Below are 27798 nucleotides of genomic sequence, written 5' to 3'. Positions count from 1 at the left end.
TTATACCTTTGTATATATATTTTCAAAATCTTTGCACTGACTACCTTAGCTTTAAAGTTGCTAATTTGGAGATGACTGATAGAATCCCTGAAACTTGGTGGAGGGGAGTGGAAAGGAGCAGAATGTGTTTGTGTATATGTATGTGAAACATGGATCTTCTATACATAAATATTCTTTAGAAAAAGCGTTCAGTCTTTTTACAATTCTAAGTAAAATGTATAGGTCAACAGAAATTAAAGGAATATTTCTTAAAATACATTTATTTTTCTTTTTTGAAAGCAGACAGAAGCAAGGCTAGTATAGTATGAATGGTCAGGTAGTTTAAATGCATTGTCCCACGTGGAACAGGAGATATTAACTGTTTTTAAAGCTTTACATTATTTTTTTACAAGAATTTGTTTTCCTGTAATTTTCTTCACAGTTAAAATATCCTAATTTATATTTTAACAAAAGAGATGTAAGATACATCAAATATAGATGATTCAAGGTAATGTTTTTTAGACCTGAAACCATTATTGATTCAATTTATCATCAGTGTTTATTTCTATTGTATCTAGTTATCTATCCAAATAATTGTATTGGCTTAGCGGAGACTGTATGTTAAGTGTATTAGTTTTAGATTGTGAAATTGTGCAGTTTAGGTAAACATCAAATCCCTTTATTTTTGTACAGCAGATTTCCAGCATTAGAACCATGTAGAACAAATATACTAGATGTTAAAGATTACACAATAAAGGAACTTGGCAAACCAAATCTGAGATCCTTGCTTTTTGTTCAGATTTAAGACTGTTTTTTTTTTTTAAGGCAAAAAATAATAGGTGGTAAAAATTTGGCCTTTATTCTAAAAGGACAGTTTGAACCATTTAAAGAAATATTATGGGTAGCCATGTCTTCTTTAAAAATTTTGAGGCCTGATCGAAGGATGAATCTTTATATGCATTGTTATTTTCAAAGGTATTTACAAATTGAGAAGCAAAATGATGATTTCTTGCCCCACTAATGACAAATAAAATACCATTTCTTACTATAAACATTGAAAAACAAAAACTGAACAAAACTTGAACATGTAACTTACAAATACTTTTGACTTGAATTTGCTTGTGGAGTATGTGTGCTAAAACTGCAAGTGAAGACTTTTTATACTTAGAGGAATAGTTCTAGAGTTCTTTGTAAGGTTCTTTGTTCATAATTTTTTATATTCTGTGATGTGAATAATAGTATGCATCTGCATGACAACACTGCAGATCATATTGCTGTGCCCTTTTAATAACTGGATATTTTAAAATTATTTTGAATGCAGTTGTATGGTTTATCAAATGGTTCTCTTTTTAAACATTTTATAAGGAAATTTAGACCTTTTCTATTCAAGGCTTTGTTGAAGTAATCAATGAAGGAAATGGTATTATATATCTATACAGTATATTGTTTAAAGGTACTTTAGAGAAGAATTAAACTGAGACAGTGATGTTCAAGTACATAATCTGTGCATGCTATTTAAGTATCATTTTGCAAATATAAATATATACATAAAAATAATTGAGTTAGTATATAATCTATAAATTCCCCTATAATTAAGGGTTGTTATTTTCAAATCTTGAAATTTTTTATTTTTTAAAATTCCATGCAGTGTATTATATAGGGCAAAGTTCAGGAAACATGTTTTCAGTCTAAAGAGAGGAGCGATGTAAGAAGAAACTAGTTGACATCTTAAGAAAGGATATTCTCACTTGTGCACACATATCCTTGATTATATAATATGCTGATTTAACATGAAATATTTTTTCACATTTTAATTTTGATTTGAAGTTAATCTTATGTGTCATTTTGTGCATTTTTTGTCATAAATCTTCAAAGGTCAACCTGATTTTTTTTTTTTTTTTTAAATGATACCAGATTAGAAAAATCTCAGATGTGGTAAATGCCATCTTTAAAAAGCTAGGTTATCTTTGTTTCGGTTTTCTTTTTAATTAAATTTGGATAACACTTACAAAAAAAGTACTTCTGATTCCCAGAAATCATAAAGAAGCAGGGGGAAGGCGTCCCCGACTTAGTCCATGTGATGCGCACATTAGCGAGTGAGAACATCCCCAGCCTCCCACCAGGGGGTGAATTGGCAAGCAAGTAAGTTACATTCTGTACCCTCTTACACTTTATGTCAGTGTATGAAAATGTTAGGTATTCATTGATAAAATGTGTATTTACCTAATTTCTGAACTGATGCAGTTATCTGTGTTTTAACCTGTGATTTCAATTTTTTTTTAGTATTGGAATATCTAGAGCTTGTTTAGATTTAGGTATCAGTATCATTGTTTGTAACTAATTGCAGTGAGGGTTGTCTTTATTGGAAGCTTGGTTGGCAATGATTTCCTTATAGAGCATAAACGAGATAATATACTGAAAGAACTTTTTAAACTAAATTACATAGCACTACATAAAAATTTACAAAATTCTAAGTGTCATTGTTAGTAGTATTATAATTTGATTTGGTCAATCCCTGAGTAACTTAACACCCTGAAAATTCCCCTTCCTCATATGGACCGTGTTTCTATGCCTGATTTTCCCAGTATTTTTGGTTGTTGATTGCTGGTTAGTTGGTTTTAGGTGTCAGGGAAGAAGATAGAATATATTTCTTGTCTTTTCCCTTTCCACTTTAGTTCATAGGATTGGGCTACTTTGTGTTAAAGCTTACATCTTTACATAATAAAGTGGAAAATTCAAGCAATTCCAAGGGTTAAAACATTTTTACCTCAAATATCCATATAACTGACTTACAAACATAAAACGTGCAAATACCATTGGCTTGAATTTGGATATAGAGTAAATGTGCCAAAACTACAAGTGAAGACTTCTTGTACTTAACAGTGAAGATATATTATTGACCGATTTTCTTGATTCTGTACTGTGTTTTGCAAGTGTGACCATGTTCTTTGTAATCACTAAATAGTGATTGTAAAAGTTCCTGTTTGAAGCTTTTATTTTTTGGAAACTTTTTTTTCCATCTGACTTTCTATGAAACGATCTATAAAATTGCTTCAAATCAATTTCGAAAGTAGGGAGACTATAACTTATAAATACACTACAGATTTTTAATAAAGTATTACTCAAAACTAATTCCTAGACTTGTCATGGAAATGTCTTATTTGACATTTCAGTTTTAATAGAACTTTTAAAAAGGGCATTAAGAAAAGTAGAAGCTTAAATATAAAGTATAATCTGAGACTTCAAAACTACGATGCAACTCTTAACTAGCTTATGTTAGTATTATATCTTAAGAATGGCATTGCCATTGATGACTCATAACCATTTAAACCAATTCAAATGGAAGTAGACTATATAGACTTTTTTTTTTAATCTGTAATTTTTAGCCTTCTATTAACTGGGTTGGTAGAGTGTTATAACACATTTTAGAGTAGATTCACCTCTGCTTTAACATAGGAGCCCAAATATCTTAAAGTGAGGCTCACTACTGACAGCAAGAAATAGAACTAAAATAATTTCTGAGTATAAGATTATCTTAGAAATTTTAATAAACACCTGGCTATGAGTTACTAAGCAATGTTTTGCTTTCTGAAGAATTAATTTTCTGCATTTTTTTACACTTAGGAGGAATGTTATTGAAGCCGTTTACAATAGACTGAATCCTTACAAAAATGACGACACTGTAAGTAGCATTTTAGCTCCCTCTGCTTTCCCTTCCCCTCCACTCTAAATGCATATCCTTCCTACCTGTTTTTGCAGAGCTGTTCACTGTACCCATTCTCTTACACACACCCCTGATTGATTGCTCTGAACTCTGCTTGCTCTGATCTCTGCCTGCACCACAGTTCTAGTGATTGAGGACATAATCATGGTGAGTGGCCACCTCTCTCAAAAAAGAAGAAAGTCCTTTTGAATTATTCTGGATTTTTTAAGTCTTTACAAGCAATCAACTTCAGAAGATTTGACTCCACTACATGGTTTTTGTTGTTTGTTTTTTTTTTTTTCCCGAAGTTGGGACTATCTCTACTCAGAATCTTGTCTTATTCTGAGTTTTGTAAGCAGCTGCAGCAGAACTTCAGAATGTCTGTCTCCACTAAATAGTTATTATGGTTGGAAATAACCTTTGTCAGGAATCCTGAAGTATATACTTCACTTAAATATTAGAGAATTGTTTGCGTAAATAGACATTAGAATGCCATACTCTCCAGTTAGGTGTTCTATTGCAATTCTGTTGTATGATGTTTATGGAAAAGTGATAACTTAAAGATCATGTGGGCACAGCTCTGAAATATTTTATGTATTGCATTATGAAGCTTCCTCACATATATTACTTGAGTTCTTAATCTTTTCTGATGCAATAAAGGTTTATAAGAGTGGTATTCTAAAACTGTATTGGATTTCATTAAAGAAAAAATTCTTTTTAGTAGATTTATTGATTTAGTAATACATCATAAAACCGTATTTCAAATATTTTCCAAAAACAAAACAAAGGATTAACAATTCTTTGAACAGATTAAACATTGCTATTTCATATGTACACATATATACTTATATACTTTAAAAAACATTTATATTCTAAAAGTCATGTTTACAGAACATTATCTTTCTCCATTATCCAGAAAGTATGTTGTATTTTGGCACCGCTACATTTTAACGTTGTTCCTTGTTTTGCTTCCTTTTACAAAGGACTCTACATCAACAGATGATATGTGGTAAAACTGCTCATCTAGCCATGGAGTTTACCTTCACCTCCAAAGGAGAGTACAGCTCAACTTTGTTGAACCTTTTAACATCCATCCTCAACTTTAAGGAAGGGGATATGACATGGGTGAGAATGATTACATCAGAGAAGTTCAGCAGTACAACAGCTAGCCCAGAACTGATTTTTTTTTTTTTTGTAAATTTGAGACTTATGTAAACGTGATTTCAAACCATAATTCATGTTGTAAATCAGACTCCAGCAATTTTTGTTGTATGATTTTGTTTTTTTGTAAAGTGTAATTGTCCTTGTACAAAATGCTCGTATTTAATTATGAACTGCTTTAAATCACTATCAAAGTTACAAGAAATGTTTGGCTTATTGTGTGATGCAACAGATATACAGCCCTTTCAAGTCATGTTGTGTTTGGACTTGGGGTTGGAGCAGGGAAAGCAGCAGCCGTGTCAGCTATACGCTCAAATGTGCAGATGATTATGGAAAATAACCTCAAAATCTTACAAAGCTGAATATCCAAGGAGTTATTGAAAACTATCTTAAATGTTCTTGGTAGGGGAGTTGGCATTGTTGATAAAGCCAGTCCCTTCATTTAACTGTCTTTCAGGATGTTCCTTCGTTGTTTCCATGAGTATTGCAGGTAATAATACAGTGTATTCATAAGAATCTCAATCTTGGGGCTAAATGCCTTGTTTCTTTGCACCTCTTTTACAAGTCCTTAGATTTAATTACTAATTGATAAGCAGCAGCTTCCTACATATGGTAGGAAACTGCCACATTTTTGCTCTCATGATTGGCTGGGCCTGCTGCTGTTCCTAGTAAGATATTCTGAATTCCATTTTATCAATAAAGCTTGATTTAACAAACAAGAAATTTAATCATGTATGTGTAATTCCTCTTTTACCCCGGCCTTTTAAAACACTGTGCCATTGTAATGAGACGTTTCTCATAGGGAAAGATGTTAGTCTCTTTTAATTGGACAACACTGTTACTCAAGGCATAGATGAAACTGTTTCCTTCCATTAGAAAGACTAAAAGATTTAATTCTTGGTTGTACCTTAATCTATTTTTTAAATAGGTTTCTTTCAGGCTGCTTATTTTTCATTAAGATGTGTATCAGCTTGGATTTGCCTACTGTTTAAAATAATTGTCAAAGTTTGACAATCTAACACTCTATGGTAGGGGTGTGTGTGTGTGTGTTTGTGAGTGTGTGTTTGCCTGTGATTTTTAATTGGCCCATGTCTTTAGAATCCAAGTGGTTAAGATGTATTTGTGATTTGAAATATAGCATGTTGATAATATTTAGCTGTTGGCCTTTACAAATAACTTTCAAAGCTTAAGGAATTGTAGATATAAAAATAACCTAATTTAATTTAGGCTTAAATTCCTCTGATTAAGCATGTGAAAGTAAGTTTTAAAATCTGTCACATTGAAAAGATTACTGTTCCGTGCCCTTCTGTATTTTTGTCTCTTTAGGTTGAATGTTGTATTTATCACCATGTAATCATTCAGTAGGCAGATTCCCACTAGAAAACTGTTAAAGTGTAAGACTAAAATACAACATTGAATACAAAATCAGAATTTTGTGTATAAAAACCAGTATAGTCCATTTTGTTATATTTAATTTTTCCCTAACTTGGAAATATACATATTTGTATATATAGCCTTAAAATTAATGTAAAGTTAGGGGAGTAGTGGGGAAAGTAATGTGAAATGTCTCAGATTTAAGTAGTTAAATACCAGCAAAATCTTTTCATTATCCCTCTTATTTTGTGAGGTGATTAAATGTAACTTAATTGTATTTAATTTATATCTTATTCCAGCATGAACGAGGAAAAACTGAAGTACTATTTATATTTAGAAATTCATATCAGTTGAAATTACAGAACCAATTCCATACTTACAATAAATACTTAATGTCTAAATCTGTGGTAGAGTGCGAAGTATGATAATGTTCTAAGTTATGGCTTTGCAAGCATCTAAATGTGCATTTAATGAATACCAGTGCTTCTAGTATAGACTAATTACCAGACATACTGGTACGGAAAGCTAAATCCCTATTGTAACAAGCCAGTTCCTTAATATTTTAAGTAGACAATTTTAGTTCCAGAAATTGCAAAACTTTGAACTGGACCGTGTAATCTTTTGAGATGCAAAACTTAAGTCACAAGTAGAGTATGTGATGGAAAGGTATATTTCAAACCATAACAGCATATTTAGAGCCTTTTTTTTTTGAGTCTTTAAACAAGAGAAAATTAAAATATTCCTCTCAAAATTATTAGTATTGAAATTAGGCTTGGAAATGAGAGAGAACCGTATGTGAGTGATCTGAGAAGACTAAATCTTTTCCACATGAATCAGCACTGCCATACTAATAATTTTTTTACTATAAAAATACAGGAAGGAAGTATACATTATAACAGCAAACTGTGTGTGTTCCTGATTCCTGGAGGTAATAGTGGGGGGAAACCATACTTTTTAAAGGCACTTTTGCACCTCTATTGTGCACTTCATTCTTGTACCACTTAAATTCTTCACCCTCATCCCCTTTTTTTGTGCTAATTAGCATCTCAGGGCAATGCCTCAAAAATGTTTGATGTGTTCTGTTCTTTGGAGGGAAAAAGTTCTTGTGTGATGATAATATAGTACTCAAAATATACTTTTATCATTTAAATGTCTTATTTGCTGCTGTGAATAGGAAATAACATTTTATATAGCAGGCTCTGTTTTACCCTAACATTAAAAAATTTCACTGATCTTTCTTTCATTAACAGGGTAGAATCTCCTAATTTCCACTTTCTTGGGAATATACTTTTATAGACAATAGAAGCGGTTCTCAATATTAGCATATACTTTAAAAAATCAAAGTGATAATTCAGCTTTGGAAGTATCTCAGCCATATTTTTACTTTATAGTGCATTAACTTGCTTCTAGAGTACTTAATGCAACTGCTCTAGCCACTTAATTTTTTATACTAATCTCAACATTAGGAAATTTGGATTAAGTAATAAATTAGTTATGTAATTCAGGTAATCTGAATTACAGCAGTACTTTTAGTGATCATTCATATGACCATATATTAACCCAGCTAATAACTCAGTTTTTTTACAAAATGTTTCGAGTATTATTGGTTAAAACACTGTTCTAGGCTAAGCACCTTGGGACTGTAAAGAAATGAGTAGATCCTTGGCTTCAAGTTTACATCTGGACAATTTATAATCTAGTGTATGTTAGTATTATAACTGGATCACTCATCCAAAAAAAAAAAAAAAAGTTTTTGCTTACCTGCTATCTACCAGGTACTTAGCTGATCAAGGCAGGCCCCTGCCCTAAAGACCTTGTTTATACTTCCTTTACTCACCTGAAAACTCTTCTCCAGTTTATTTTCTTCTCTCCAAAGTTAAACATAATTCAGAAGAAAATTTTGCTTAGCATAAGAATAAAATTGGATTGAAGAGGCTTAAGCCCATTCGGTATGCTTGATTGCATTTATCCAACAGCCTTTATTCTTCCTGCTGACAGCAGTAACTCAGAGGAATAGGTAATGGATTTCTGAAAATTGTCCAGCCATGGAAATGTAGGTGGGATTTGAGTTTAAAGCATTTAAAAATGTAAATATCTCTAGCTAAATTTATCTTAAGTAGAATTCTGTTTTTGTAACACACTGCCAGTGTTAATATCAGATTTTAGCCAAATTATTACTATGTGTTTTAATATTTTAAAATAATTTCACTGCCCATCTTTACTGGACAAACTCATTTGGAGTTCAACTTGTGATTTCTGAAAGAACTGATAAAATTGGGTACTGCTTTTTTTCTCCATTTTTTGTTTTGTTTTAATTTTGAATTTCATGGTATATACTTTTAGTTCAAACTTGGCTGTTTGTACAGTATTGTATTAGGATTTGGTATTAGAAAAGATGTGTAAATATCTTAGTATATAATTGTTTCTCATTTGAGGTTTTTCTTCTAAGGGACCTTAAAGAGTTTTATATACTTTTGCTCACAGAAACTGCTAGTGAGATTACCATTTTTTGAGTATCTAGTCTTCTAGTTTTTCTTTTAGGCATTAGGAAGCCTTGAGTTCAAAATTTTAGAAGCCTAATTTGGTCTTACGTCCTTCAATTATGTGCCATGTGTTTTGGTTTGTATATGTTTTAAATTGTATATTTCCTTGGAATATGCTTGAAATATTTAAGAATACATTTTCAAAATGTATAATACTGTATTGTTTTTTGATCAAATTGATAAGTCTCAGTTAAATGTTAGTTATTACTGATAGTCACAACGCTCAATAGAAATGATGAGAGGCATTGGTTCCAATTCATTGTCAAATGAACGTTTTCTAATTTTGTTCACAGATTCTTTCCCTTTCAATTGTCCTGTATATTAAGATAGTGGCTTCTGCTCTCACTGTTTTCCTTTTTATATTACTAGCAGGTAGGAGTGCTAATTAGAAAAACTTAGATGGTATTGAAATTGCAGTTGACAACTTACAGTTTTATGAGATGGAGAAAAAGGATTAAGTTGATATAACAACAAAGTTGACGTTTTTTTCTTCCTTATCCTGCACGAAATATTGCCCTCATTTCCTCTACTTTCCTCTTGGTGTTTTCTCTTTTTTCCAAACAGAAACAGGCCAATTCCATTTTCTTGAGCAAGAATGCTTAGTGTGTTACTTCATCAAGGCCAGCTAATACTGTGTTACACCGGGCTGAAAATGAGAAAGCTTGGGAGATGGAGGAATGGGGAAATGGCAATGGGGTAGGTAGGGAAGGATTACTCTTAATTGTTTTAAAAGCCATAGGAAAGTCTTCCTTGTACCTGGCTGTAAATTTATAAGAACTATTGTGTCACATAAACCAACAAGAATCAACCTTTGCTGCTTCAGATCATTTGATTTTTCCAGCAAGGAAATTAATAAGTTACTGATTCTTCAGCATAGAAACAACTGAGAAGAATTAATGCAATGTTTCTTCACTAGAAAATCCAACCCTTCATTTCTTTTCATTGCTTCAAAACTCAGTTTTCAACTAATGGTTTTCTCATTAAACTAAATGTTTAGAAAAGTTATTTAGAGTTTTTCTTTTTCTTTTACATAGTCCTCCTGATCCAGTATAAGACTATTTAGTAACATGCATTTATATGGTATTATCTAAAGTAAGTTAGATTGATGTAAGAGATTGGGTAGCTGCAGAACAAAATTAGTTATATCCTAATTAGGTACAGTGAATAACACAAAATCATTTTAGCAATGCTTCTTAACCTTTTGGGGTCACAGGCCTTTTGAGACTGATGAATCCTAGGGACTCATTTACCCAGGAAAATGCGTATATAACATACATATCTCCCTAAAGTTTACAATATTGTAGTGGTTCATGGGCCCCCTGGTTAAGAGCCCATTCTAAAGTACAATGGGGCATCATCCCTTTTCCTGCAAAGCCCAAAAATGTATTTCTAGCTCATGAAAATAGCTTGAGTCTATTTTAAGGAATTGTTTCACTCTAGAGGTAGATGCGGGGCCTGGCTAGAATCTGACATTAAAATAACTTTTTAAAAAATATTATATTTGGGGTGGGGAAAGTGATTAAAAGGTGAAAAAAAAAACATAGTATTCAGAAGTTTTGGAGATTAATGGCTTTCTCTAAGATTTGCCACTTTAGAAATTCAACAGAAAAGAGGTAAAACAGAAATTGAATGTATCTGGAACATTTTTGGCCGCCATAGTGCAGATATACTATGTTAACAAGTAATACATTTACCTGTCAGATCTCCAGGTTTTAAGCTTTTGAGCTTTCTAGTATTAGGATTCATTAAATGTTCAATTCATTTCATATTCTAAGGAATTTGGTTATTTACTTACTAATTCAGGATGTTAAAATAACATCCAAGATGGACAACCACCACCAATGCACAGAGTTAATGAGATTTCTAAAATATAATAAATACAATGTAACAAGCTTATAGAATTTTGCATTTGTTGCCAAAATTAGATGTTTAATTACAGCTTATTTAATTCCCATTTGTGGGACTTCTGGAACATAGAAACCATTGTCTTACCTGGTTATCCCTTGACTAAATAGCGTATCTGCAGGAAAATATCTTGTTTGTAGTGATATGCCCCAATACTGATTGATTTCACTCCTGAAATGAGTTATATCACTTAATTTGTATAAATGTTATGAGTGGAGAGACATGTACATGTTAAAAGCATGTTGCATTATATATTCATTTTTTAAACTATAAATGTTAAGACTAATATAATTGCAGAAATATTTTTCTTAAATACAATGTGTAACAAAATTCTCCATAGCAACTCACCCACTTTACAGTTTATGTGATCCACACTTTTAAAGAAATTCCATAAATGTATATTTTGTATTATGTATTATTTCCTGGTCCAAAGAAAATATGTGAATTCAGTTCTAACTTTAAGAATGTACTGTTTGTTTTCAAGTTCATTGAAAAATTGCATTCAGCCTGCGAATGGTTGCAGATTGTATGTTAGATGAAAAGTAGAAATAATTTCTAGTTTGGAAAACTGGTGCCACTAAATAAACAGGCAATTACATAATGTGTGTGTATTTATGATTGTTTAATATTGCAAGCAGCATTTTTATTCCAAGAAACCTGGATAATTTGAAATTAGCTGTTGGAAGACCTTAAAAGAATTGTTTTTTTCAGCTGAGAAATAAATCTGATAGGATTTGAACTAGATTTGTTCCTTCCTAATTTTAGGAAGTTTACTGAAAACCAAAAAGTTTGAGTTGATGGTTATTGTCATGAAACATTCCAGAAATAAAGAAGCCAGAGTAGTTTCTCTTTGGTAAGAACATTCCCATTTGTCTGTCTTCTAATAGATGATTACTCCCTTGAAGAGTTGAAATTGGGAATTGGGAGTGGTCTGGGAAAGGACTTCCTCACCTAGTATCTGTGGTATAGTGCCTGCTTCAAAATGGCACTTAAATGTGTCTGTTTTTAGGATGTAGAAAGGAGGTGTTTATTTCCTCTGCCAATTCTTATCATTGGCTATATTATATCCTGTGTTCATGTCTGAAAGTGACTTACCGGTTTAATTGATTCTAGTCATGGCTTCCATAATTAGAGAATTTTTAGAGTTGAACTGTTAATAAAAGTGAAATTCTGTGAGCCGCAAGAGCTGATTTTGTTTATTGTAAAATGTGTAATAAAACAGTAATAAAGCTTCATAACCAAAGGTAAAATATCTTAGAACTGAGTAAGGTTAAGTAAGGCAAATAAGGTTTTATTTTATTTATATGTAAGTGGAACCTCTTCACTCATCAAATTGTATCATGCAGTTTTGTTCATGGGCTTTTTTGGGTTTGGGTTCCCCCTCCACCTTGCTTTGGAGCTTTTCTTTTGAATGTCGAAGCTACTTTAAGTTATTTTATTTCTTTTTTCTTAATTTATTACTGAGAAACTTATATTGGAGTGCCCTTCTCTTTTTCCTTTTTATCAATTAATAGTTCAAATTAAATTTCCTATCACTTAATAGATTAAACTTGCCATCAAGTCAAATTTTATTCTACTTGAAAAGTGCTATATTTTTTGATGAATTACCCTGGGAAATTGGTTTGCATGCCCTCTATAGAACTTTGCTTACTTGCCACAAAACCAACAACTTACCAGATGTTGGTAAAAGATTTTGCTCTGCTGGCTGCCTGTTGTTTACATGAGCATTATATGTATTTCTTCTGATATGCTATCTAAGGTGATTCAGAGTGCCTAAATAGTGAATTAGCTAAACATTCGACATGTTTCTGTGATAGTTTAGATACAGGCTTGTGTCTTCCAGACCAAAGCACTTCTCTATAGCTATACAAAAGTTTTTCCGGAAATCAATTTGAACTAGCAAAATTTACAATATTTTGATTTTTGATCTACAAAAATGGCAGTTTTATCTAGTTTAATTTGTTTCTGAAATTAGTTGTTATTCTTGAATGATCAGATTGCAAGTCAGTATTTGGTATTTCTCTCATTATTTATATTTTAAGTCTTTTAAGAACTGGATGAGAGGTTTAAAGAAAAGCTATATATATTTGGACAAATTTCCAAATGTGAGGCTGGATAATATAGAAATCAAATGTATACAGATGCTCTAGCATTAGGTCAACATCAGTATGAGAAATGTTATTCCAGCAGTGACTGGGAAAGGAAAGTTTGCTGAATTTAAGTGTTCAGGGAGGAATATAATAAAGACTAAAGATGGGGGAAATGATTTTAAGGATTTATTTTGAATTACATAATTGAGGTGAGTAGAGAGCTCCTTTCTAATATTTTATTGGGGTGTTGACATGTGGATCCAATTTAGTCTGTGACTTAAAGACATCAGTGAGTAATTCTCTGAAAAGAATTGTTCTTTAAAGTGCAGTCTTTGTTAAAGGTGACTGAGGGTTCTAACTGTTCTAGGTGTCAACTCAAACTCTGACTTAGGCTATGGCCATGCTGCACCTTTTCTAAATATATTTTTTGTATTTTATTTTACTATTTGTGTCTGTCTTGGTAAAAGCTAAAAATTACCTAGTATTTTAAAATCAAAGCATTTGCTAGAAGAGTGTAACTGTTCTGGGTCAATGGGATTAGATGTGTACCTTACATTAGCATACTGAAACCGTTCAGGGATTGTTCTTGTAATTCTCAGTGTGATGGTCTTGAATGTATATTTGATTCTATTAATATTTAATGAAAATATTTTTGTGAAGATTTGCTGTATATCATAAGAGCAGAGCTACTCTCAATTATTTTAGCCATTGAACTTTGCTTACTAACAATGCTGAAAGGGTTTTTTTAACTAAAAGTTTCCAAAACAGTCCTAACAAAAAAATTTTCTAGTGATTGGATACAGTGGAGGCACATAAGTGACTTTTTAAACTTATTAGGCATAGCAAATAAGTCTTCATGTACTTGGTATAAATTTGACTTTTATAAGTGTTCACCTTTCCTGATGTATTTTAACAGACATATCCTGTTGCAATGATCCTTAATAAAATGAAAGAGGTCTTAGCATTTGGTAAGACCAATGAAACTGCTTTTGTGCCTAGATCACAGAAAAGAAACTCCCTGGGTATGCTTCCCTAGAATTTACTTTTACATCTGAAATCAGGATGCTTCCTTTTTGTTGTTGCCTTCTTTGTTTTTGTTTTAAATGTGTAGGTCCCCAGACCACATTCTGTTCTAGGGCTTCTGTAAATACTCTTAGGAAAGTAAGTCATGAAATTCTGCCTCCTCGAATTTCATAAAGGATTTGTTTGCCATGTGCTCTGTCCTGATTTTTGCAACATATCAAATAAGCCAGACCGTTGAATGACAATCTGGTTTTAAGTGTATTACATATGCGTGTGTAAATATCCTTGTTCGAGGTCAACTCTACAGTGACTGTCAGTAGTGTTATTGGTTCAACTTGACCTTCAGAGGTTTCCCTGCTTCACGACCAGATGGATTTGGCATCTGACAGGACTGCAGTGTCAGTAAAAGCTTCATCCCAAGAGGAGCAGGGTTCCAAGAAGGAAACTTCCTGGAGGGCAAGTCTCCATAATTTGAGATAAGGAAGAATACAGTAGCAATTTTTGAAGATCATGTGGTCGGTTCTCTGAGTCTCTTGGAACTATCTTTGGTATTTTAGTTTCTTGGACTGAATGTCACTTCTGTTCAAAAATCCTTTGGGTATAAACATTTGGATATGTGAAAATGTACTTTTTAATCTTAGAATATGTGATTTTCTTGGACTTTAACTCAAAGTCATTTAATGAAGTTGGCATTTTTCTGTTTGGCAAGGGAGGAAGAGGAAAAGAGGGAGGAAGAGGAAAAGGGAAGGTAGAAGAGGGGAAGAAAAGGAGATAAATACTAAGGGCAAGAAAGGAGGGTTGTTTAAAGTGAAAAACAAGGTATGTTTTTTTAAGTTAGGAAAATTATATTTTTATGAAATTAGGCACCTTATAAATCATCCTTATGTTTTATAGCAGTCTCTAATGCATCACTGGTTGGAAAATTAGTCATGTCTCTTCCCCACCCCCCATCCCCCCATTATGTTTTTAACTCTCCTCTCCAGAGGGGTGAGTTAGGGGGAGGAGGGAATAATGCAGCTTTGATTGTCAACTGTCATAGGTTTGATTAGGAAAGCGTTTAAAACGAGGTTTAAAATAAAGGATTGCAGATTTCCCTTCTGTTATCAGTTCCCTGGCTTCTCTGAAGCAGTGGTTCTCAACCTGCCAGCAAGATAGAGTGACCTGGGAAGCTTTAAAAATCCTTTAGCAGTGAAGGTTAAGTTGGAAGGTTCAACTGAAAGTTACCCTCCCCTCATCCTCAGTGAATCCCTGCATCCTCCCTGCCCCTGCTCAGATCATGTCATTCCTCTCTTCAAATCCCTGCCACTCAGAGAAAGCCAGCGTCCTTATATTGGCCTGCAAAGCCCTGTATCTTATCTGGTCCTTGTGACCTCTTGAACTCACCTTATTCAGTCTGCTTTAGATGTACTGGTCTTATGGCTGACCTCAGAACATGCCTGTCCCACTCAAGCCCTAGGGTCTTAAACAGGAACTTGCTCTAGCTGTTCCCCCTACCTGAATTATTTCACTGGCCAAAGCAAGTCACATTGCCAGTTCAGGAGGGCCTGAAAGAACAAGTCAATATTTGTGAACAAGCCTAGTCAACTGTGGTGTCCAATGTGTATTTGATGACTTAAGAAGATTGTGCATCTGTGTGCGTCTGTGGAAGATGAGACAGGCATTCTGTTTTTGCCAGGAGACATAGTCTTATTTGAACTGGACTATTTAAGTGCTGGTGGCAGAGAGGCTGGGACCACATGAAATGGTCTCATTATGAAGACTGATAATTAGGAGGAGGTCCATGTTCCTGCATTTGTGGGGGAGTGGGAACACCCAGCTTTGAAGGTAAGGTTAAATTTGCATACGCAGAGCTAAGTAGAAAGAGTTTTCCAGCAGAGGAAACAGGTGTGCATTACGTAGAGAAGGCAGCAGAGGCCAGCGATGATAGTGTTTTTGCCAGGAGCTTTCTGCACTCAGATTCCCTAAGGGGGTCAAGAGAGAAGTTTAGATAAAGTACACCCCTAAGAAAAAGCCTGCTTTTTATGTCCTTTGCTTTTTTGAAAAGAGCTGTCACTGTTTGTAGGCATCCCAGTTATGAATAGATGCTGCTTACCTCAAATCAGCTTTACTCTCCAGTGGCATTTTAATAATACATGGAGAAGCTGTTCTCTCACCCAGTACAGTGATGCCCCAAACCTAGCAGCCTTTAAATGATTTTGGCTGATTGTCCAGTCAGGAAGATTCACCTGAGTGGAGTGTTCTGGGCTGCAGAGAAACTTGGCAGTGGTTCTGACGGACCTGTGAGTCCACAATAGGAAACATTCTTCATGACCATAGCTGAGTACCATGTAGCTGGCCTGGCTAGCATCTGGCCAGCACGTGCCAGGAGAAGTGGTCTAATTTTAACTGTGCACTTTGAGAGCGTGCGTGGGAGCAGAGAGACTGGGGCCACGTAAGGCTGTTTGAGGCTTCCTGTTTGCTCTTGCTTCAGTGCTGCTTTTGGACGCCACCATCATCCTCCCATCCTCCAACCAAAGCAAAGTAACATTAATGTTCAGAAGGTGGAATTAGAGCAAAAACCATTCAAGAACTTGGTAGTTTGTCATATTCCACATTTTTCAAGTTTTTCACAATAGACAAACATACATTTTATAATTTTTAAAACATTATAAAGCAATGCCTCCAATTTATCAGTAATTTATTTCTGACGAAACTATTGTAAGATGTGTATGTGCCTATTTTTGAGCCACTTCTGAAGCTATTACACAAAGTCCATTCATTCAGAATATGGTAATTTGGACAAAAACATTGCCAAACCCTTAGTTTTATCAGAAAGCTTCCCTCCACCCCATGTGTTCTCCTTCCATTCTAAAGCAGTAACCTACACCAGTTGTGTCTAGGACGTGAGGTAAAACAGTGATGTCTTCTTGGTGACTGTAAGTCTGGAGTAGAAATTCTCTAATATAAGTGGTAAGCACCAAAAACCAAACCCATCCCAGCGGGCTCTGCTCCCTACTAGATGCTTCGTCTTGCTACCACTCCAGCTCCGACCCAAAGCTGCTAGGGAGAATTATTAACCAAACTTAAATAAACCCCTACTGTCACTAACCCTGAAACACGCTACAGCCTAAGCTGCTCCTGTCAAGGCCTCATTGCCACCCACATCTGCAGTTCGGAGTTTCTGCCTTTAGATTTGACAAGCGGTTCAACTGGGGAACTTGGCTGTATCTACTGCATTCTGCTGTACATCAGCCGAGTCACAAGCCGTGGGTTCATCTCTAGATAATGACTCCTTATCTCTGAAGTGCTTCTGGTACCACCACAGTAGACTGTGGATTTTATGTTTGCCACAGAGCCTATATTTTAAGTTTGACTACCTTAAACCTCCAAATTTGGTGACAGTATTTCCAATCATTTTCTTGTGATACATGGGAAAGACAAAAAAAAAAATCAGTAAGTGCGCCAGGTGCAGTGGCTCACGCCTCTAATCCCAGCACTTTGGGAGGCTGCGGCGGGCAGATGGCTTGAGCCCAGGCTTTTGAGACCAGCCTGGGAAACATGGCGAAACTCTGTCTCTACAAAAAATACAAAAATGAGCCAGGCTGGTGGCACACACCTGTAGTCCCAGTTACTTGGGAAGCTGAGGTGGGTAGATTGCTTGCACCCGGGATGTTGAGGCTGCAGTGAACCGTGTTCACACCACTGCACTCCAGTCTGGGTGATAAAGTGAGCCTCTGTCTCAAAATGAAAAAGTCAGTGATATGGATTATTGTATAAAATGAAGATTAATTTAAATTTACTAGATTTATCTCCCACCGTAATTGAAAATAACCTGTACAAAATGTATATATATATAAGCTGGCAGTGGGGGGGGGGGACCTTTTTTCCAAACATCTGTGATCAGCATTAGCCACCCGAATTAACTTCTCAAGGAAGATCGCACCAGCTTTATTTTTTTTTACATAATTTTTTATTGTGGTAAAGAATGCATAACAAAATTTACCATTTTAACCATGTTTAAATGTACAATTAAGTGCCATTAAATACATTCACAATGTGTGTAACCATCACCACTACCTATAAAGAGAGCTTTTTCATCCCAAACAGAAACTGTACCCATGAAGCAACTCCCTGTTCTCCCCTATCCTCAGAGCTTGGCAACCTCTATTCTACTTTCTGTCCCAAGGAATCTCCCTAGTCTACATATCCCCTGCAAATGGAATAATACAGCAAGTCCTCTTAACATCATCGATGGGTTCTTGGAAACTGCGACTTTAAGCAAAACAACATATAAAGAAACCAGTTATACCACAGGCTAATTGATATAAATAACAGTTAAGGTCCTATGGCATATTTCTGGTCACAAAAATATCATCCAACTTGTAGATAAAGGCCCCAAACAGTAATACTATTACAAATTGAAATAAATGTGAGCTATTGTATTAGTCTGTTCTCACGCTGCTCATAAAGATACCTGAGACGGGGTAATTTATAAAGGAAATAGGTTTAATTGACTCGCAGTTCCACATGGCTGGGGAGGCCTCACAATCATGGCGGAAGGCGAATGAGTAGAAAAATCATGTTCTCCATGGTGGCAGGCGAGAGAACATGTGCAGGGGAACTCCCCTTTATAAAACCATCAGCTCTCATGAGACTTATTCATTATTATGAGAACAACATGGAAAAGACCTGCCCTCATGATTCAGTTACTTCCCACCTGGTCCCTCCCATAACACGTGGGAATTATGGAAGCTACAATTCAAGATGAGATTTGGGTGGGGACACAGCCAAACCATATCAGCTATACATACATTTAAGATTAATAAAAACAAGTAGGGTCATGATATCCTTAGTGACTCCGGTTCAGGTCTGCAGTGGCCACAGCCTCTCCCGGCAGCTCAGGGCTCAAGGTGGGAACTGACCCTGGACAGGATGCCATCCCATCTCAGGGCACACACACCTGCACTCACCCAGACTGAGACCATGTAGACACACCCATTCACCTAATGTGTGCATCTTTGGGAGGTAGGAGTAAACTGGAGCACCTGGAGACAATCCCCACAGGCAGTGGCCCCAGCCAAGGAATCAATTTTTTTTCTCACCAACGTTATAACAAAATGACGTTGAAAAAGACAGTGTTATTCAAGGACCTGAGGTATACTATTTGGTCTTTTTTGTCTGGCTTATTTCACTTAGCATAACGTTTTCAAAGTTTATCCATGTTGTAGCATGTATAAGAATTTCATTACTTTTTATGGCAGAATAATATTCCATCCTATGTACATCAGTTTATCTATTTGTACATTGATGAACTCTTGAGTTTCTTCTACCTTTTGGCTATTGTGAATAACGGTGAACATTGGTGTATAAGGTTGAGTATGTTTTCAATTTTTTGAGGTATCTATCTACCAGTGGAATTGCCAAGTCATATGGTAATTCTATGTGCAACTTATTGAGAAACTGCCTAACTCTTTTCCACAGTGGCTGCACTGGTTTACGTTTCCACCAGCAATATATGAGGATTCCAGTTTCTCCATATTCTTGTCAACACTTATTTTTTGTTTGTTTAATAATAGCCATTCTAATGGGTGTGCAGTGGTATTTCATTGTGGTTTTGATTTGCATTTCCCAGATGACTAATGATATTGAGCATCTTTTCATTATGGGCCATTTGTATATCTTCCTTGGGGGAAATGTCTATTTAAGTTCTTTGCACATTTTTTAATTGAATTGGGGTTTTGTGTGTGTGTGTGTGTTATGTGTTCTTCATATATATTCTGAATATTAATCCCTTATCAGTTATGTGATATGCAAATATTTTCTTTCATTCTGTGGATTGCCTTTGTACTTTTTTTTTTTTTTTTTCCTTCAGACAAGGTCTTACTCTGTTGTCCAAGCTGGAGTATGGTGGGTAATCACAGCTCACTGTAGCCTCAACCTCTTGGGCTCAAGCCATCCTCCTGCCTCAGCCTCCCAAGGAGCAGGAACTACTGGCACATGCTACCATGCCTGGCTAATTTTTGTATTTTTTGTAGAGATGGGGTTTCACCATGTTATCCAGGCTGGTCTCAAACTCCTGAGCTCAAGCAGTCTGCCTGCCTCTGCCTCCCAAAGTGTTAGGATTACAGGCATGAACCACCATGCCTGGCCTCCACTGTATTCTTGTTAGTATCAGTTTATGCACAAAGTTTTTAATTTTGGTAAAGTCCAATTTATCTGTTTTTTTTTTTTTCTTGCCTGTGCTTTTAGTGTCATAGTTAGGAAATCATTGCCTAATCCAAGGTCATGAAGATTTTCACCTATACTTTATTCTAAGAGTGATACAATTTTAGCTCCTAAATTTAGGGCTTTGATCCCTTTTTTCTGATTCATTTTTTAGTTAATTTTTTATGTGGTGAAATGTAAGGTATCAACTTTAGACTTTCACATGTGGATGCTTGGTTTTCCCAGAACCATTTATTGAAAAGATCTCCAGCTTTACTTATGATGATAGATTGAGTTGTTGGTTTTCTCTTTCTGCCTCACAACACTGGGCAAAGTTTGGAGACAACTTGCAAACTGCTTCTTTCCCCTCCCTGTTACCTGGCTAGTGAGGATCAACCCTGATTCCTACAGTAATAATGGTTCTTGCACTACCCATTTAAAATAAGTAGCCAAGACGAAGAAGTTCTGTGGTTCTTGTTTACCAGCAATTGGCCTTTTGCATGCCTGTCTTCCCCATAAGGCTGGTAGATAGTGAGAAATGTTGAGACAAAGTATACAAGACACCTAGCAGAGTGCCTACCACACAGTGGATGGATCAGTTAGGGCACTGTGTTTCCAGGCAATAGATATGGACTCTAACTAACTTAAGCAAAAAGTGAAATTTATAGCAAGCCCATTAGGAGCTCACAGATGTATAAAAAATCTTGAAAACCAGGTTGAAAATGGGAAGGAGCCAAGGTAATTAGAGGAAGAAGCTATCTTCTTAGCTTCTGTGGTGTGGCAGACACGAAAATTTAGTGAAGCACCAAACACCAAGACAATAGTTAACGCTGTATAAGAGACTTCCCAAAGAAAATAGAGTGCAATTAGGAAGAGGAGATGAATGCTAGGTAACGATTTCTGGCAAGTTGTCTGCTATAATTCAACTCGTTGGTTTCCCGGTATCCATATCCACATCCTTTTCACTCATGTACTTTCCCAAATGCCCCTGCCTAATGTAACATAGTTTTCGAAAATGCGTTAGCCCATCCCCAGGGGAAGACAACACAAAATGTTGTCAGTTAATGTTCCCAGTCCAGTATATCTCTGTGATGTCTACTGTATTCCTGTCACAGTCCTATCTTGCCATTCAGCAACTTATATACTAAATATTAATTAATCGACAACCTGCTGTAGCTTGTGGGCAAGTGGGGGTTGGGGAAGGGGATAAGATAAATTATCTGAAAATTTAGATGTATGCACACCCCTATTTGTATCAGCAATATGATTTCCCCTTAATGATCTGGGTCAATCATCCTAGCTATGGTATTTTGTTCAAAATAGTCCTTGGCTGTCCCCAAAGGACACTTCTATGGGACGGTTCCTTGGGAAGATTATACATCTCCATCCCACTGCTATCAGGCTGGCCATGTGGTTTGCTTTAGCCAATTGAATGTGAGTGACTTTTATGAGGAAGCTTTAATCATATGGTTCTGCCATGAGCTTGGCACTGCTCCATACAGGGTCTATGTTCCATTGTCCTGGGTCCCAGAATGAAGAGTACCTGGGCAGAGCTGCACCTATTGATTCATGATTGACAAACAGTGTGAATGAAAAATAAACCTTTGTTAACCACTGAAAGTTGGGAGGCACTTGTCAAAGCACAATTAAGTCTTCACTGACTAAATACATCAGCCAATAATAACACATACCGCTACCCCGGCCTTTTATTTTTCACACTGGAAGAAGGTGCTCCAAATAGGTGGCAGTGTCAACTTCCAACCTAGTGGGACTATGATATATTTACCTTGGTGTAAGCATTCCTCCTTTGATTACTAAAGCTTCTAAACCAGCAGTCATGAGAATGGAAAGCAAAATTTTTACAAGTGATCAACCACTTTGATTCTAGACCAATACTGTCCAACAGAAATTTCTGTAATACTATCCAATATGATAACCATTAGCCACATGTGGCTATTGAGCACTTAAAAGTGTAGCTAATGTGAGGAGCTGAATTTTTAACTTTTAGTTTTCAAATAGGTACATGTGGCTAGTGGCTACCATATTGGACAGCACAGTTCTAGACCCTCATATCCTTCTTTGGAAAAAAGAGCACCATATTCGGTCACTAGTTCAGAACACAAATAGAATCCTGCAAGATAGCATCCTATATTCTTTTTTTTTTTTTGAGACGGAGTCTCGCTCTGTCGCTCAGGCTGGAGTGCAGTGGCGCAATCTCGGCTCACTGCAAGCTCCGCCTCCCAGGTTCACACCATTCTCCTGCCTCAGCCTCTCCGAGTAGCTGGGACTACAGGCGCCCGCCACCACGCCCGGCTAATTTTTTGTATTTTTTTTTTTAGTAGAGACGGGGTTTCACCGTGGTCTCGATCTCCTGACCTCGTGATCCGCCCACCTCGGCCTCCCAAAGTGCTGGGATTACAAGCGTGAGCCACCGCGCCCGGCCAGCATCCTATATTCTTAAGGTACTCCTGATGCAGGGCAGGTAAGCCGTAAAATTGGGTCTTCACCCAAGAAATAATTCAAGGGTGAGCTGCTGTTAGATAGCAATGCAGTGTACAGCAGCAGAGGCACTGCTCCTTATGGAGCAGGGCTACCCCACAGACAGTGTGCCCAGAGTAGCAGTTCAAAGGCAGTTCTATTTATACCCACTTTTAATTATATGCAAATTAAGGGGCAGATTATGCATAAATTTCTAGAAAAAGTGTGGTAACTTCTGGGTCATCAGGTTGTTGCCATGACACAGGGCGGTAATGTCGATGTTGCCGTGGCAGTGGTAACTGATATGACATGTTGGTGGGTGTGTCTTATGGAAAGCTGCTTTTGCCCTGTCTCTGTTTTAGCTTGTTCTCAATTTGGCCTTGTGTCGGAGTCCCACCTCCTGAGTCAATTACTACCTCCTACCTCACTACCTCACAGCTGCTCCTGGGACTGGTCTTCAATAAGCCAATCAACTTTTCTGTAAGGCTAGATGCTTCTGGTTGATGGATGTGTGTTAAAGCCAGTGAATGCAAGCGCATTAGCTCATCTTTATGCTGTAACATGAGAGCAGATGCTTGTCAAAGAGGCCTTGGTTTTGCTGCAAATCTCAGATACTCCAAATCCATTAGTTCTGCTGAGTTCTGAGACCAGCTAGCAAAGTTAGCTTTCTCTTAACCTAGGCCCCACTCAAAGCTAGGTGTTTTGGGGAGGAGGTTCTTGGTAAATGACTTGTATAAAAACATCCAAGTCAGGTAGATAAGGCTGTGTCTCTGATCTTAATTCTTCAGCTCTATTGAATCTTGGGGCCCTGCAAGGCCTTCTGTTGTTGCTCTACTGAAGTTCATTCACCCCTTCTTGCCTTTGTTTCTCTCTGTAAAAGTGTCACTGGCATAGCAGAACACACAAATCATTAACTCAGTATAGCGCATTTATACCCACTTTTAATTATTGGACAGCACAGTTCTAGACCCTCATATCCTTCTTTGGAAAAAAGCACCATATTCAGTCACTGGTTCAGAACACAAATAGAATCCTGCAAGATAGTTTTCCTCAAGGAAACTGGAAACAGCTTGGTCAAGAGATAGGGCTCTGGAGATTCCTAAAAGGCACATGAGCTTTGGTGTTGCCATCTTGACACTAAACTCCCTTATTTTTACAATTATTTTGTGCCCCCCCTCCAAAAAAGGTGAAAGAATAGTACAGTGAATTGCCAATACCATTTACCTAGATTTACCAATTGTTTATATTTTGCCTCATTTAAAAAGTTTTTCTCCCATACTCTCTCTGTCTCTCTCACACACACACACATACACACACACGTACAATTTTCTGAACCATTGGAGAAGTTGGAAACATTATGCTTCTTTATCCCTAAATACTTCATTTATATTTCCTGAGAAAAAGGGTGTTTTCTTACATAAAAATCACAGTGTAATTATCACAATCAGTAAATATTACATTGATAAAATACTGTTACCTTATCCATAATCCATTCAAATTTCATCAATTACCTCAAAATGTTTATCGTAGCTATTTTTTTCCACTCCACGGTTCAATCTGGGATTATGCAAATGTATTCTGTTGTAATATCTCTATGGCTTCCTTATTCTGGAACAGTTCCTCAGCCTGCCTTTGTCTTTATTAAATTTAACATCTTTGAGGCATAGAAGTCAGTTAGTCTGAGCATATCTCTCAGTTGGGGTTTGTCCAGTGCTTTCTCTGATTAGTTTCAGATTATGCAGCATTGGCAGGAACCCAATAGAACTGACGTCACATCCTTAATACATTACATCGGGAGGCACATGTTATCTATTTGTCCCATTACTGGTGATGTTATCTTTGCTCCTTCAGTTAAGGTGATGCCTACCGGTTCTCTCCACTGTGAAGTCAATGTTTTTCTCTTTACAATTAACATGTAATTAATGGGGAGATTATTCAAGACTGTGTGAATAGCCTTCTTCATTAAACTCTCACCCACCAGTTTTAGCATCAGTTTATTTTCTGACTCCCTTCCTTCCATATTCTACTATAAAGAAGGGCTTTCTCTTTTCTCTCCAAAGTTTAGATTTTTGGGTTTTTTGTTTTGTTTTGTTTTTCGAGACAAGGTCTTGCTGTGTCAACCAGGCTGGAGTACAGTGGCATGGTCTCAGCCCACTGCAGCCTTGACTCCTGGGCTCAAATGATCCTCCCACCTCAGTCTCCCAAGTAGCTAGCACTACAGGCATGTGCCACCACTGCTGGCTAATTTTTGTTATTTTTTGTAGAGATGGGGTCTATGTAGCCCAGGCTGATGTTGAACTCCTGAGCCCAAGAGATCCCCCTGCCTCAGCCTCAGCCTCCCAAAGTGCTGGAATTACAGGTGTGAACCACCATGCCCTGTCCACTTTTAGCTTTTTGAAAATTAACTAATGTGCCTAACATGTTTTCACTCATCCCGGGCTTCCTCTATCCTGAGCCTCAACCTGATGTTGGTCCTCATTCCAGATAATTTTGTTTATCACTAATAATGTTTATTACTGCCTTCCCATTCTGACTCCTACTCCATCTCTGAGCTTCACCCATCCTAATTTCTTGTCTCTGTCTACCCCACTCTGTCTTTGGCTTTGAGTCTGGGCAATGAGCCCTGGAGAATAGCGTGGATGTTGGTAATGTACTACTGAAAGCATTTTATCTCTGAGAGAACATTATATTAATCTTCCTCTCCTGGTAGGTATTTTATCCTCTTTTTTATATCTTGTAGATTCTTACTATTTTTCATCAATTCTGAGAGGTTTAGACAAATTTCCATTCCTAACCTTTATCTCATTGGCTTTTCCAAAAGTCAAAACTGGAATTTCTCTTCCTAAAACATGAGTCCTGATTTTACTCTTTGTTTACACCTTATTCTAAAAAGTACTTTTCAAATATATACAATCTAGTAATTTTGTTAAGGGAGAGGACTAGAATTAAGGGAAGCAAGGATAGTAAAAGTAAGATTAAGCCTGAAATAAGGGTAGTATAGAAAATGCATGTCACGTGAACTTCCTTTGGCTTCAGTCTTTCTAGTAGCCAGTGCAAAAGAGAGTTTTATCATTAACTGGTCTTCTTTGCTCATCAAATAGAGAGTGATACTGTTTTAATTCCCCAGTTAAACCGAAGTCACTTGCAGCATGTTTCCATCATTACCCGGTGTTGGGTGGTTCTATCCCAGGCTTAAGTAGTTTCCTGTGATACTGATTGGAACTCAGCTCAGGACTTGGAGGAACCTCTGCAGATTTCCACAGCTCTTTCCCTCTTCAGCTTTCTCAGGGATTCTGCTTTGAGAACTTGAGTGGCCTTGCCTTCCCTGGACCGACAAGTCTGTCTGTTCAACAAACCACTAGGCTTTATCTGTTTCCCTCCTGCTGTGCCGTTGTCGCCTCTAACGTCTCCCCAGGCAGGAAAGCAAAGCACTCATCAGGCTTACACTTCCTTTCTCAAAGGCATCCCTGTGCCTCGCTGCCTGATTGTGCAATGTCTTGAAAACCTGTGTTTCTTAGATTTTGTGTGTTTCCTTAGTTGCTTCATGTGGAAGGGTTAATCTGGTCCCTGATACTCCATCCTGAGTGGCATCAAAAGTCCCTTGTTTCTCAACAACACCACACCTTGAAGTCCTAGCCCACATGGGACCACCAGGGATTTCTGAAGGCTGCCCTCCAGAAGGCACCAATCTGTGATCAGAAACTTTTAGGAGCCACTGTGTCTTCCAGGCAACATTTGTATAAACATATAATTTTAGAAGCTTAATGACATTTTATTTCTTCTAACTGCACCCAGGATGGATGTCCTCAAATCTGCAATGATTTGGAAAAGGAAAATTTTGTACAGGCTGGTCATGCTATAGGCTGAACCTAAGACTTATTTTTTAGAATATAGTCATTATTGTTCATTGTCACATCACATTTGTTGACAATGACTGTCAGGTGAACACGTTTCCATCTTGTATAGCTATATATGAATATATGTGGATTCACTGAGTATACTCAACTTCCCATTAACTGGGCATAAGTAAACTATAGTGAGAATAGAAAAAAATAATGGATTTTGGAAAAAAATTAGTAGGAGTAGAAAAAAAAATACCTACATATCGGAACATATCTCTTGTTTGGCACTGCGTAGTAGTAGACAGACCACATGCTCCTCCCTGAGCAACTAGACATACAACTTCTCCAAAAAGCCCTTGATTTCTCAACCAACAGCCCGTCTGGAAGACAAAACAGGGGCTTACAGTCTAGACATTGTGGGCCAGGCACAGTGGCTCATGCCTGTAATCCCAGCACTCTGGGAGACCAAGGTGGGAGGATCACTTGAGGCCAAGAGTTTGAGGCCAGCCTGGGCAACATAGTGATCCCCATCTCTACAAAAATGATAATTTTAAAAATTAGCCAGGCGTGGTGATGCACACCTGTAGCCACAGCTACTCAGGAGGCTAAGGCAGGAGGATCACTTGAGCCCAGGAAGTCAAGGTTATAGTGAGCTATGATTGTGCCACTGCACTCCAGCCTGGGTGACAAAGCATGACCCTGTCTCAAAAAAAATAAATAAATAAAAATAAAAAGATACAGTGGTCAGAGATCCCATTCCACACTCAGCAATGGGGACCATGGAGGATGGAAGTAGATAAGGAAGAGGGGTTGGGGAGATGGAGGATTCGGGCCATGGAGAGTGCTTGATCTTATCCTGAATTTCAAAACAATGGGCTCAACTAAGAACTAGCAGTCTGACTGTTTTTCATTTTGGTTTTGTTCTCAAACTATTTTACAGTATTTATACATTTGGATGATGGTTAGAAGAGTAAATATGTTTCTGAATATTGTATGTAATTTTAGCTAGACAAATAAAGCCTTGGGATTATAGCATTCAAGGATATAACAGCCCAGTCTCTTACACGTGGGCATCTATTGCTGCTCACTTTCAAGATTCCACTGTGGTTGTGACGTAATTCTACTATTTTGCTGCCACCAACTGATGGATTCCCTCCATGGATCTTTAACCAAAATCCCCAAGAGATGAGATCTGATCAGCTGGCTAGTCAACATCCATTAGCAAGTGCGCTTGTTGGGCCAGGCAGTGAGACGGCTACCTTAGACTCAGGTGCCAACCTGTGATGTAGGGCAGCAAGGTCATGTGGGATAAAGCAAGATCATCCATCCAGGCCACCAAAAGAGGCTGTGAGTGTGGCAGGCTCTCGGTATCCCACATCCAGTACAAAAGTGGAAGATTTTACTTAACATTTTCAACAGTACACACAAGTCCCTGAACTAATCTTTTTAAGAGACAAAGATATGGGAAAGACTTGATTCCTGTCATGTCATTGAGGAACGGTGATAGATGCTGTACA

General features: G+C 36.8%; 1 protein-coding gene across 10 annotated transcripts in view; it reads left to right on the top strand.

Annotated features, from left to right (window-relative positions):
- Positions 1-7799, top strand: part of PPM1A (protein phosphatase, Mg2+/Mn2+ dependent 1A) — a 48115-nt gene extending 40316 nt beyond the window's left edge. For all 10 annotated transcript variants that reach the window (XM_058429357.1, XM_058429358.1, XM_032135078.2 and 7 more), the window contains 3 exons: positions 2013-2121; positions 3604-3661; positions 4666-7799. In XM_058429357.1, the coding sequence (XP_058285340.1) occupies positions 2013-2121; positions 3604-3661; positions 4666-4695 (197 nt within the window). In that variant the 3' untranslated portion in view covers positions 4696-7799. The remainder of the gene's footprint in view (positions 1-2012; positions 2122-3603; positions 3662-4665) is intronic.
- Positions 7800-27798: the final 19999 nt, after the last annotated feature.

This window comes from Hylobates moloch, unplaced genomic scaffold, assembly GCF_009828535.3.
Source record: "Hylobates moloch isolate HMO894 unplaced genomic scaffold, HMol_V3 SCAFFOLD_16, whole genome shotgun sequence".
Lineage (NCBI taxonomy): Eukaryota > Metazoa > Chordata > Mammalia > Primates > Hylobatidae > Hylobates > Hylobates moloch.
The sequence above is the reverse complement of the archived record's forward strand: the minus strand, read 5'-3'. Positions and strand labels throughout refer to the sequence as shown.